This window comes from Alexandromys fortis, unplaced genomic scaffold (genome assembly GCF_014885135.2).
Source record: "Alexandromys fortis isolate MF-2015 unplaced genomic scaffold, M_Fortis_MF-2015_v1.1 scaffold_8_1_9099942, whole genome shotgun sequence".
Classification (NCBI taxonomy): Eukaryota; Metazoa; Chordata; class Mammalia; order Rodentia; family Cricetidae; genus Alexandromys; species Alexandromys fortis.
The window spans coordinates 6,507,241-6,520,675 of NW_026067898.1; the positions used below are offsets into that span (position 1 = coordinate 6,507,241).

The 13,435-nt window shown below is 42.3% G+C and overlaps 1 protein-coding gene across 3 annotated transcripts in view; it reads left to right on the plus strand.

Annotated features, from left to right (window-relative positions):
- The window catches only part of Ttn (titin), a 266,701-nt gene that overhangs the window by 158,881 nt on the left and 94,385 nt on the right, over positions 1-13,435 (plus strand). For all 3 annotated transcript variants that reach the window (XM_050120983.1, XM_050120974.1, XM_050120992.1), the window contains 16 exons: positions 65-331; positions 446-712; positions 1,495-1,761; positions 1,854-1,993; positions 2,398-2,524; positions 3,392-3,534; positions 6,713-6,836; positions 7,604-7,870; positions 9,546-9,643; positions 10,382-10,550; positions 10,641-10,907; positions 11,015-11,281; positions 11,367-11,645; positions 11,742-12,150; positions 12,254-12,378; positions 12,486-12,752. In XM_050120983.1, coding sequence (XP_049976940.1) covers positions 65-331; positions 446-712; positions 1,495-1,761; positions 1,854-1,993; positions 2,398-2,524; positions 3,392-3,534; positions 6,713-6,836; positions 7,604-7,870; positions 9,546-9,643; positions 10,382-10,550; positions 10,641-10,907; positions 11,015-11,281; positions 11,367-11,645; positions 11,742-12,150; positions 12,254-12,378; positions 12,486-12,752 — 3,483 coding nt within the window. The remainder of the gene's footprint in view (positions 1-64; positions 332-445; positions 713-1,494; positions 1,762-1,853; positions 1,994-2,397; positions 2,525-3,391; positions 3,535-6,712; positions 6,837-7,603; positions 7,871-9,545; positions 9,644-10,381; positions 10,551-10,640; positions 10,908-11,014; positions 11,282-11,366; positions 11,646-11,741; positions 12,151-12,253; positions 12,379-12,485; positions 12,753-13,435) is intronic.

Here is a 13,435-nt window from a genome sequence, read left to right on the forward strand (position 1 = left end):
GCGGGGGGTGAAAGCGGCGGGCTCTGACGGGCTCTGACGGGCTCTGCTCCGGCTTCTCTTTCAGAACTGCCACTCATTTTCATCACGCCGCTCAGCGACGTCAAAGTCTTCGAGAAAGACGAGGCTAAATTCGAGTGTGAGGTATCCAGGGAGCCCAAAACCTTCCGCTGGCTCAAAGGAACCCAGGAGATCACAGGTGACGACAGGTTTGAACTCATCAAGGATGGCACCAGGCATTCCCTGGTGATCAAGTCAGCCGCTTTTGAAGACGAAGCCAAGTACATGTTTGAAGCTGAGGATAAACATACCAGTGGCAAACTGATCATTGAAGGTGAACTGTTTGTGGTGGTGGTATAGGTGCCTATAGAATTATATATTTTTTGCATTTAATTTTACATTTCCTTGTTAAAGTGGTAAAAGTAATTGCCTGTGTTTTCTTCGACAGGAATCCGCCTCAAATTCCTTACCCCACTCAAGGATGTGACAGCCAAAGAGAGGGAAAATGCTGTGTTCACTGTAGAGCTGTCCCATGACAACATCCCAGTGAGCTGGTTCAAGAACGACCAACGCCTTCACACCAGCAAGCGAGTCTCCATGCACGACGAAGGGAAAGTGCACTCCATCACATTCAAAGATCTGATCATCGACGACACCTCCCAAATTAAAGTGGAGGCGATGGGGATAAGTTCAGAAGCCAAACTCACCGTGCTAGGTAGGCATTTTTAAAAACTGGATTATATCACAGTGAATTCAACAGAAAAGTACGGAGTGTGTGTGTGTGTGTGTGTGTGTGTGTGTGTGTGTGTGATATAAAATGGTCTTCTGAGTATAATACTGCATGGAGATGCACCTAAGAAACCAACACATGCATTGCCAAGTGTATTTCTGAACTACAGAGCAAAAAAGATGATCATCACTCTCTTAGGCCCATAAAATAGCCAAAACCAGATTAAATCTGGCTTGTCACGCAAAATAAGAATGCATAAGTACTTTCTCCTCTGCTATCAAAATTATTTCAGAATAGTAGCCTTTGAAGTTTCTACAGAGAGAGGTGAAAAGAATTTAGTAAAGCTCATTGTTCTCCTTGGTCCTTTCTATAAGAAAATCCACTTACGACAGCTAATATATGGAGACACGCTAGGTGCAAACTATTGCTAGATTGGGGAATGGGAATGCTACAAAGCTTCAAGACCTGATAAGAGTGACTAAGAATTTGAAAAACTTGACAAATGGCAAAGGAACATCCCCCAAAGCCGAACTGTGTGTGTCCTTTAAGCGATTGGTAATTTTTTTAAAGTCTAAGCAGATGATTTTGAACCATAACTCCTGTGTGCTGATTCTCTTCCTAACATTTAGAAACTAAAGATGCTAGTTGATGGACAGTGGGGTACGGCTGTGAAGCACACTCGGAACTCTCTGGGGTACCATTACACCTGCCCAGGGATCGCCAGCTCTCTAGGTGGGTGACGGTTCTCCACTTCTCTTCACCTGCAGAGGGAGACCCATACTTCACGGGAAAGCTTCAGGATTACACGGGTGTGGAGAAGGATGAAGTGGTTCTTCAGTGTGAAATCAGCAAAGCGGATGCACCCGTGAAATGGTTTAAGGACGGGAAGGAAATAAAGCCGTCTAAAAATGTTGTTATTAAGGCTGACGGCAAGAAGCGGATGCTGATCCTCAAGAAAGCCTTGAAATCCGACATTGGCCAGTATACCTGTGACTGTGGGACAGACCAGACCTCTGGAAAGCTCGACATTGAGGGTAAGGACATTTCCACAAGACTCCCTGTAGTCGCCATGGGAGTCTTCTCTGCCAAAGACTCACGGCACATGCTGACCCTTCATTTCTTCCAGATCGGGAGATTAAACTGGTGCGACCCCTGTACAGTGTCGAGGTGATGGAGACCGAGACGGCACGCTTTGAAACCGAGATCTCTGAAGATGATATCCATGCCAACTGGAAACTCAAGGGAGAGGCGCTGCTCCAAACACCTGTACGGCTATTTCTGAACCTGTCAGCACTGAAGAGGGATAGTGTGAAGTGGAAAAGGACAGGCGAAAAGTCAGGGTGCATGCGGGGCATTTGAAACATGGAATTAAGTTCCCTATGGGGCCTGCGGCCAAAGAGAGACGTTGGGGTCTGTGAATGGGCTAGGAAGGTCACTTGCACGTTGATTCTTGCCCAGCCCTGTGTAAGTTAGATGTATCCTATAATGCTTCTAGTTCAGAATCACACAGCTAAAAGAAACACTTCTGGTAGTAGCAGGGGGCTGTATTTCATACATGAAGTGTATGTATAACCATTCATTTGTAGCACCTTTTTATAAATTACATTATATACCTATGAAAAAAGTCTCAACATTACTTGCTGTGAAACACTTTCTCTCCGTTGGCACAGGAGTGTGAAATTAAAGAAGAAGGCAAGATACATTTCCTAATCTTACACAACTGCCGCCTGGACCAGACTGGTGGTGTAGATTTCCAAGCCGCCAATGTCAAATCTAGCGCCCACCTCCGAGTTAAGCGTAAGTATTACATGTTTTTGATAAAAAAGGAATGAAGGAAGGAAGGAAGGAAGGAAGGAAGGAAGGAAGGAAGGAAAGAAAGAAAGAAAGAAAGAAAGAAAGAAAGAAAGAAAGTAAGTTTACTCAGAGAATGAATGTGAACTTAACTGGGATTGGAAAATACTATTTGTGTGTAAGAACTGGCTTTCCTATTTATTTTTTGACCTCCTGATATAAAAGTCGTTCAGATTCTAAACTCTTGACATTTTCAGTGACTTTGTCATTTGAACATCAATGACAAATTAAAGTCAGGTTTTTCTGCTGTTGCAATCCTTTCATTCAAAATCGATAAACATAGAGTAAGAACTAAGAATTAAAAATTCTTAAAAAAACAAACTATCTCTCAAGTGACTATCCAACAGTAACCCTAGAGAGACCTTTGCTGTGTGGGCATTTTCAGCTCAAGAAGGGAGGCAGAAAAGTTGGGTTCCCATTTTTGGAAGGTGCGAAGTGGCTGATGGACATGGACAGGCTGTGGGGCCAGGGACCCCTTGCCTCTCCCAATCAGAGCCTTAGTTATTTTGGAGGTCACATACCTTATGTAGCAGGAGGAACCTGACGCCTGGCAGAGAGACAGATGCAGCCCAGATTTCTTGCTGACCTTGTATATCCTGGAGAGGCGGCTCCTACAAACACCAGCTCTTTGGTTGCCTACGCTCCCCTTCTCAGCACCACGGGGCCACGTCCACATGGGAGTTAAAGCAGCAGCCAGACTTGTGGCTCTTTCCTTCATGAAGAAAACCATCATGGAAACGAAGAATTAAATCTGTTTATCCTTGGGGAATTTCAGAATGAATAACACAAGGCATTTCCTTCCCTCTCGCAAAGCTCGGATAATCGGTCTTCTGAGGCCTCTGAAGGATGTCACAGTGACCGCAGGGGAAACAGCCACCTTTGACTGCGAGCTGTCTTATGAGGATATCCCAGTGGAATGGTACCTCAAAGGGAAGAAACTGGAGCCTGATGATAAGGTAAAAAGCGGGGCCACCAGTTGCTTTGCCTTTCTCCTTTGGGATCACTTCCATTGTCCTTCGCTTTGTTCTTGCTAAGGCCCCTTCCCTCCAGAGCCGTTGCTTTTGTCCTTCCTCTAACTTGATTTCTGCTGGAACTGTAAGATGATAGTGTCTTACTAAAATAGGAATAACAATTTTAAATATGATCACGTTGTAGTTTTTTCGGGAAGGAAGAAAAGGAGGCAAATGTTCAGTAGCCATCAGGGCTAGCTCGTTAGGAGTGGGTGGAAAGCAAGAACAGAGCTGAGGGGCTTCCTAACCGAGGTCTCAGCTGTAGCTGTGCACACAGGTTGTTCCTGTGTTATCTGGTGTTCTGGGTAGAAACGGATTGAGAGGAGACTGGAACTCCATTTTGGGCAGTTGATAGAGTCGGAGAGATAACTTCTGGGCAGATTTTCTCTTCTAGCGTTTCTCCAAGGCTATTTTTAACGCTCAAGTGTTTTAGGCTGCGCAAACTCTGGAATGCCAGAGGACCATTTAAAGTGCAGCTGGCGGAATGGGGGGGGGGCGGTTGCGGGGATCCCTGTGTGTAAGTGAATAAACTTTTGAGAAGTTTGGGTAAACTACCTTAGTTTTGGCTAACATTCATTCCTGAGGTTCAACATTCAACCCCAAAGTGAAAACTGAGCCATTTATTCAGATAGGCCTAAATTGATCTGTTATTTTCTGTACCTCCTGGGCTTCTGCCCGGATCAGAAAATTAAACTTCTGCAGTCCCTTTAGTGTAGAAGTGATACTCACATTAGCTTGATAATCCTGCATTTTGAATTCTTAAAAATAAAATATAGAAAAATACAGGACATTTCATTGTTCTGCGGCTTTTGCCTTGCCCAATATTCCAGAAATAATACTGACCATCTGTAAAATTTCTATACAAATCAAAATTTGAAGACTGAAAAAGATATCATTGGAAGGGGACTTAGTTTCACAGAGGCTGAAGGACTAGAGAACATTGCCTTCATGTAGATGGTTGAAAATAGATTTTAAAAACTAGCGTTGAACTAAATGAGTAATGATTAACTCAGGAACAGTCTTCTGGTAGATGAGTTCTGCCCAGCACTCAACTCTTTGGTTTCTATTGTTACCAACGAGAAAAGGCGGCAGAACGTCCCAACTGTAGCATTTCACACCAAAAAAAAAAAAAAAAAACTTCTTTTACAACAACGTCTTCTAGATACCAAACTAGGTGCTGGGTTCAACTCAAATTTCTTGGTTTAATATGTACATCTCTTTTTTTTTCCTATTCAGTATTCAGTGCAGTGTATTTTTTTTTCTTATTTGGTGGTTAAACTAGGAGCTTTATATTAGAAAAAAAAAGATGACTATCCATTCAAACACAAAAACTCTGCTATTTTGACTTAAAATGTAGATTCCTAAAAATCTCGCATCTGCTTTACTCCAATTATCATATTACATTTTTTCCTAGGGTTAGGAAGGGTGGGTCCACCAGAGCCAGAGGGCAGCTGAATTGTCCCTGCCTGTAGGAATGTTAATCCCACAGGGGGCCTTCCAAAACTAATCCTTCTGCGAACTTGATCTCCTACCTTTTTTTTTCTTTCTTTCTTTTTTAATTTATTAGATTTTTTTTAAAAAAAAAATACCAATCCAAATTCCCACTCCCTCCCTCCTCCCATTTCCTCCACCCACCCCCTAAGAGAGGGTAAGGCACATTGCTTTGTGGAAGGTCCAAGGCCCTCCCCACTACATCTAGGCTGAGCATGGTATCCATCCAAAGAGAATAGAATCCCAAAAAGCCAGTACAAGCAGTAGAGATAAATCCTGGTGCCACTGTCAGTGGCCCCTCATCAGCTCCAGCCATGCAACTGTCAGTCACATTCAGAGGGACTAGTGTGGTCCTGTGGTTGTTCCTTCTCTGTCGGGGTGGATTGGTGAGCTCCTATTAGCTCAGGTAGACTGTTTCAGTGGATGAACCCTTTATTGTCTTGACCTCTTGCTCATATTCTCACTCCTCCCACTCTTCAACTGGACCTTGGGAGCTCAGCCCAGTGCTCTGACGTGGGTCTCTGCCTCTGTTTCCATCTGTTGTTGGACAAAGGTTCTATGGTAACATTTAAGATAATCATCAGTCTGACTACAGGGCAAGTCAAGATCAGGCCCCCTCTAGTCTATTGCTTGGGGTCTTAGGCAGGGTCATCCTTGTGGATTCCTGGGAATTTCTCTAGATGCAGGTTTCTGCTAACTCTATAATGGCTCCCTCAATCAAGATATCTCTTTCCTTGCTCTCATCTCTGTCCTTCCTCCATCTTGACTATCCCATTCCCTCAAGTTCTCCTCAACCCTCCCCTTCTCCCCTTGCTCTCAATTTTGCCAGGTGATCTTGTCTGTTGACAAGACCTTATACCTCTTTATTTGAAAAGTTTCTCTTTTCAAAAGGAATTTAAGGACGAGCTGCAAAGTTGCATGTTCACTTACTATAGTTTAGAGGTTTTGTTTAAATTAGGTTTATTAGCACAAACTGTTATCATGTTAACTCAGGCCTTTTTATCTAAACTTTTTGTAAAAATCTCTAATCTCTACACCAACAGTCACACAAAACAACTTATAGACATCAGAAACTGGAAGGCAACATTTTGGAAATAAACTTTATTTTTCTTTCATTTTTGGTTTTTATCCCCTTTGGCCAAGTGAAAACAGCTAAATTCTCTCAGAGGCTTTTGATAATTTTGTATTTGAATTTTAACAGTTTGGTGGTGCCTTCTGTGTTTCACCAGTATACCTCATTATATCAACAAAGGATGACTCTTAATGTAATCATTACATGGTTTACCAAAAATATTTGGCATTCATTTCATTGATTTGTTTTTCTATCTATTGTATTTCCTTTCTATTTGAATACAGTCAAACTATTGACTATGGTCTACATAAGCCATTTATTGAAAACTCACTACTTTCTGGGCGATATATTCAGTGACAGAGAATATCCTACAGACTTTTCAGAATAACTCAGATGGCAAATCAATGTATTAATAGATACTATATACTTGTGCATGTGTTAGAAATCGAAGTTCCTTTTAAGTGGCGCTCTTACATAGTTTATCTAGATGCGTTAAGGGACTTGCGTTCTAGGCGGCTGTTTCATCTCCCTGTCTCCCACACGGTTTGCAAACTCACCTAGGTGGTGACCCGTTCGGAAGGAAGAGTTCACACGCTCACCCTGAGGGACGTGAAGCTGGAAGACGCGGGAGAGGTCCAGCTGACGGCCAAGGACTTCAAAACTCAGGCCAACCTCTTTGTGAAAGGTAATTTCAAAAAGCATCCCTAAGTGCACACACCGTGAGCAGAATCATAAATAATGCATCCGCCTAATTGTTTTTGTGCAAGAGCACCGCAGATCATTAAAATCAAGGATCCAAAAGTCTGATTTACATTTTGGCATAACAAAATAGAGGTTGTTTTTTCAATGGTGAGGCATTGTGTACACCTTCAAGGCCAGCACTCAGGAGGCAGAGACATCCAGATCTCTGTGAGTTCAAAGCCAGCCTGGTCTACAGTGTGAATTCCAGGACAGTCAGGTCTACACAGAGAAAACTTGTCTCTGAAGGAAAAAAAAATCAAAATTAACGTGGGTTTTACATACTCTTTCTGTCCCTATGTTATTATTGTATTTTTAACTAGTTCCAAAAACAACTGGTAAAATAATTATTATCAACCCATTTTATGACAATGTTGGCCATTATTTCCTTTATGTTTTCTACTTATTTTTCTTGTAAGCCTAACCCTCGAGAGTCAGAGGCAGAAGGATTGTCTCAAGTTGGAAACCAGTCTGGTCTACATAATGAGTTTCCAGACTGGCCAGAGGCAGCAGGGACATAAAAAGGTTTTTTTTTTTCTCTGTGTGTATGAATAATAATGAAGCAACATTATTTAAGGAAAACATCTAAATGAAAAAAAGTTTGGCAAGTGAGTAAACTTAGAGCAGAAGCAGTCCCAGAGATGCCAGAGAAAACTAGAGAAAGTTCTGGAACTCTTGGAGAAGGGAAGCAGCTAATAAGTTGGATTCTTTCAGAACCCCCAGTTGAGTTCACTAAACCCCTTGAAGACCAGACGGTCGAAGAGGAGGCCACTGCAGTACTGGAGTGTGAAGTGTCCAGAGAGAACGCCAAGGTGAAATGGTTCAAAAATGGCACAGAAATCCTCAAGAGCAAGAAATATGAAATCGTCGCCGATGGCAGGGTCAGGAAGCTCATCATACATGGCTGCACCCCAGAGGATATCAAGACATACACTTGCGACGCCAAGGACTTTAAGACTTCGTGTAACCTGAATGTTGTTCGTAAGTACTCCTCCTCAGGACTTGGCCTTTGTAACTCTTTGTAGTCAAAACATCAAGACACTTTATGCATGCCTTCTTGGCCTAATCATAATTCTTGACCTAACCTGATACTTCACACATATCTTTACAAACCTTCTTGTGCTCTGTCTGGTCTTGGGAGAGACGCCGACCACCGTTCACTGTGCTGCTGTGCTCTTGGTCTGTATGCGGCTATGCCCACTATTTGAATATCCTGCTAGGGATGAAAATAACCTTTAACACAAAGAGAAGTGCAGAACCGTGACTCCATTTGGAAGGAAGAGAAGTTTTCAGGCCTGGAGAATGTCTTAAAAATGAGAATGAAAGTTTGCTTGAATGGGAACAAACATACTTGAGAATAGCTCTAATGTGTAAATGCCCTATCACATAATTCAGTCTGAGAATAAGAATGGAAGAGAAGCTGAATGAGGCCCAGGTTCTTTGAGTCCTGGATTCTTTGAATGAAGCACTCCGTCATTTTTGCTACTGCTTCTTCCCCGGTACAGAAATAACCCCTTCTCTCAGTATGTCCACTGCTAGCTAGCTCATTCGCTTTGTTGATTCATTTGTCCAGCAAAGCATTTTTCATGGTATATTTTTGTGCAATACTTGTTTGGCTATGTTGCTTCTCATCTGTCAACAACTGAAACCCAGTGGCTTTGACTGTGCTCCCAGCATCTTGTGCCGTGTCACTCTTTCCACGCTTCGGTTGACTTACCTCAGAGTAGCCCCATGGGTTTCTTCCCCTTGTCATCTACTTCCTCTTGGTGAAGGCTCGGCCATGATGGCTTATTGTCAAGCCTATCAGCTAGCGTTGGTCTCAGAACCCCATGACCAAGAAGGGTTGACTTGGAAAGGCCTTATAAGGAGCACTGGAAAGATGGAAGGGAAAAGAGGCAGCTGCTCCATCCCGCAGAGCAGCAGTCCCGTGTCTGGAGATGCCTGAACCAGCAGACATAAAAGCCAAATCAGCGCCCCCTGTAGAACACAGTGTTTGTCATACAAATACATGCCTGACTTGCATGGGAAATCTTTAAAGCTGAGTCAAAACTGAAAAGCTGGATATGTGTGGTTCCAACTTGACTCATGCCTATTAGCCATACACAAAGCCAATTGGAGGGCTTCAAACTGTTGTCTTGGCATTCAGGCTATTGTCTTTGAATTCTACTGGATTCCGAATGATGTTCCTTCCCTTACTAGTGTTTCCTTTGACAAATAATGTCCTTCAGCTCTGGTATAGAACCAACAGAAAGAAGGTATCTTTTTCAGGAAGCATTCAGAAGAGCTGAGATGGATCTCAGTGTGGAGGAACTGAGTTGGTAGCACAGTAAGACAAAATGTATATGAGCTAGACAGATCAAAAGCAAGGCATCATCCCCTGTGGAAGCTGCAAGCGATTTCAAAGGCAGTGTCAGTCTATTAAGATAGGAAAAGAAAAAAAATATTCCTGCAAAAGAGAGTCACTTTTTTTCACTGGGTGTTGGCAGCGCAGCCCTTAGGCACAGCACTTGGAAGGCAAAGGCAGGCAAAGTTTGAGGCCAGCCTGCTACAGAGAAACCTTGTCTTGAAAGAGAGAGCGAAGAGTCACTTTTTTTTAAATGTGTACCAGAAAAATATCAGAAGCCTCCTTTTGAATATCAATGCCATTCTCTTACAGCCCCTCATGTGGAATTCCTAAGACCACTCACCGACCTTCAAGTTAAAGAAAAAGAAACGGCTCGGTTTGAGTGTGAAATTTCCAAGGAAAACGCCAAGGTCTGTAACTATATAACATCTTAACGTGTGCAAGGTCTGTAACTACACACCATTATCTTAGGGTATCCAAGGTCTGTAACTACACAACATGATCAAGACGCTTTGTTTGCTTTTGGCCAAATAGAAAGTAAGAAAAAAAATAGCTAAATATTTTCTCTGACCCCCCCATAAAGATTATGTTAGAATGAAAGATGGACCTGACTTAATTATTCTTAGTATTACTCAATAGAAAAACCCTGAACTCAGATGAGATTTATCATTTAGAGACATTTAGAATTGCTATCTTTTTTAGATTAAAAAATATATATCAAATAGCAGCAATTCCATATCTTAGCTAAGTATTTCTGGTTGCCATGAACTATTTTCATTGCCAAATTCCTTTAACTTCCAGTCTGCTTCCATAGCAGGGGAGCTGGTTTGTGTGAGATCTAAGGCCCCCTAAGACTCAAAACATGCATAATCCTGTAATTTTTTCATATTTGGTAATAGTATCAATAGTACTTGGTAACTTTGTTCTTGCTCTTTTGGGTTTTTTTTTGTTTTTTATTTGTATCTGTCCTTCATACATACTATAATATTTATGGTCTTCTTTTATAAATACTATAATGTCTTAAGATTGATTTTTTTTTTTAAATTCTTCTGCATCCTAGCTCCCCTAGTTTCTGTTAGGAATACCATGTGAAGGAACAACATGAACACTGATTAAAAAAAAATAAATCTATTTGTCTTAAAATACAGGTTCAGTGGTTTAAAGATGGTGCTGAAATTAAAAAGGGCAAAAAGTATGACATCATTTCTAAGGGAGCCGTGCGAATTCTTGTCGTCAACAAATGTCTACTGAATGACGAAGCCGAATATTCCTGTGAAGTGCGGACGGCAAGAACTTCCGGCATGCTGACAGTTCTGGGTGAGTGTGAAGGCTTTCTTTGCCTAAATGCACTAGTCTGGAAAACCCACTTCTGGTTTTACTGAATGAATTTGGGTTCTTTTTCTATAGAGGAAGAAGCTGTCTTCACAAAGAATCTTGCCAACCTGGAAGTTAGTGAAGGAGACACTATCAAGCTGGTGTGCGAAGTCTCCAAGCCTGGGGCCGAAGTGATTTGGTACAAAGGGGATGAGGAGATCATAGAAACAGGAAGATTTGAGATACTTACTGATGGCAGGAAGAGAATCCTGATCATTCAGAATGCGCAGCTTGAGGACGCGGGCAGCTACAACTGCCGACTCCCAAGTTCTCGGACAGACGGCAAAGTCAAAGTACACGGTAAGAAAATCTCAGGGAAGCGCATTCTCTCCCTAGTCATTCATTCTTGTCGGACTTAAGATTCTAACACCTGTGTTTTCAATGTCTTCCAATGTTTTGCTTTCCAGAACTTGCTGCTGAATTCATCTCAAAGCCTCAAAACCTTGAAATTCTGGAAGGAGAAAAGGCCGAGTTTGTCTGCACTATATCAAAGGAAAGCTTTGAAGTTCAGTGGAAGAGGGATGATCAGACTCTTGAGTCTGGAGATAAATATGACGTCATCGCTGATGGCAAAAAGAGAGTCCTAGTTGTGAAAGACGCCACACTACAAGACATGGGCACTTATGTGGTCATGGTTGGGGCTGCCAGAGCTGCGGCTCACCTGACCGTCATCGGTAAGTTTCTTCTTGCTTCTTTGGATTGATTTGTTTGTAGTTGTGGTCCCTCGTCATGCTACAAAGTCTTATTGGTTGTTTACAGAAAAACTCAAGATCATAGTTCCTCTTAAGGACACCACAGTGAAAGAACAGCAAGAGGTTGTCTTTAACTGTGAAGTCAATACCGAAGGTGCCAAAGCCAAGTGGTTCAGAAACGAAGAGGCCATATTTGATAGTTCAAAATACATCATCCTCCAAAAGGACCTGGTCTACACTCTCAGAATCAGAGACGCACGCTTAGATGACCAAGCCAACTACAATGTGTCGCTGACTAACCACAGAGGGGAGAATGTTAAGAGCGCAGCCAATCTCATAGTGGAAGGTATGTGTGACTTAGACGGTGCCAGAGCATTTTTTCCCCAGCCATTTATATTATGCAAACAACTAAATTCAACATTATTGTTCTCTATCACCGCAGAGGAAGACCTTAGGATTATTGAACCTCTTAAAGATATCGAAACAATGGAGAAGAAATCAGTCACCTTCTGGTGCAAGGTGAATCGTCTCAATGTGACACTCAAGTGGACCAAAAATGGAGAGGAAGTGCCTCTTGATAACCGTGTGTCGTACCGAATTGATAAGTACAAGCACTCGCTAATCATCAAGGACTGCGGGTTTCCAGATGAGGGTGAATACATTGTCACGGCTGGACAAGACAAATCGGTCGCAGAGTTGCTCATCATAGAAGCCCCGACAGAATTCGTGGAGCACCTGGAAGACCAGACGGTCACTGAGTTTGATGACGCGGTCTTCTCCTGCCAACTCTCCAGAGAGAAAGCCAACGTAAAATGGTACCGAAACGGAAGAGAAATCAAGGAAGGCAAAAAGTATGCCAAAAGCATTCGGTGCCGGGGCTCGCTGCTTTTGTGTGCATGTTGACAGCTGAGCACTTGTGGCTCAAGCTAACTAATCATCCAATCTCTTCCGCAGATACAAATTTGAAAAAGATGGGAGCATACACAGGCTCATCATAAAGGACTGCCGGCTGGAGGATGAGTGTGAGTACGCTTGTGGCGTAGAGGACAGGAAGTCCCGAGCTAGGCTCTTTGTGGAAGGTGCGTATCGGCTTCAGGAGTAATTCTGACTGAAGTGACCATTTTTTTTATGATGCTGATAAAAATACAAGCATACATCTGTTTTTATTTTAATATTTCCTTTCCAGAAATCCCTGTCGAGATTATCAGGCCTCCTCAAGACATTCTTGAAGCCCCTGGTGCCGACGTTATCTTTATGGCTGAGCTCAACAAAGATAAAGTGGAGGTCCAGTGGCTTAGAAATAACATGGTTGTTGTCCAGGGCGACAAGCACCAGATGATGAGTGAAGGAAAGATACACAGGCTACAGATCTGTGACATTAAACCACGTGACCAGGGCGAATACAGGTTCATTGCCAAAGATAAAGAAGCCAGGGCGAAACTTGAGTTAGCAGGTAAGGCGCCTTTCAGATTTTACAGTTACAGCAAAATGCTTCTTGTGAAAGCCTATGGTTTTCAAGCCCACATCGCATGTTAGATACTCTACTTTCTCCTGTTCTAGAGAGGACATTAATGCCATTCATATCATACCATGGGATTATTCCTGGCATGTGGCAGCTGTTCACGAATTCATAGAATTAATGACAATCCCTCACTCTACTGCTGTGCAACTCCTATGTATCTTTTAGATAACTCTCATCTTGACCCAAGATTATAGGTTGTTCTAAAAACAACCTATTGGTATACCCTGTATTCAAGGAAAAAAAATGTCTGATTTATCAAAAACTGATTTTATCAAATAGTTTTCAGCAACAAAAGCAAAACCCCACTTCACTTTATTCTTGGTCCTCTGTTACTATTTTTTTAAAGATTTATTTATTTATTATATATACACAATATTCTGCCTATATGTGTACCTACATGCCAGAAGAGGGCACCAAATCTCATTATAGATGGTTATGAGCCACCATGTGGTTGCTGGGAATTGAACTCAGGTCCTCTGGAAGAACAACCAGTGCTCTTAACCACCGAGCCATCTCTCCATCCCCTCTGTTACTATTTTTAATGAAGACTGGATGTTAATCTTCATTATGTCATCTCCAACTATCTTTTTTTTCAAGGCTGATGGTTTGGACTA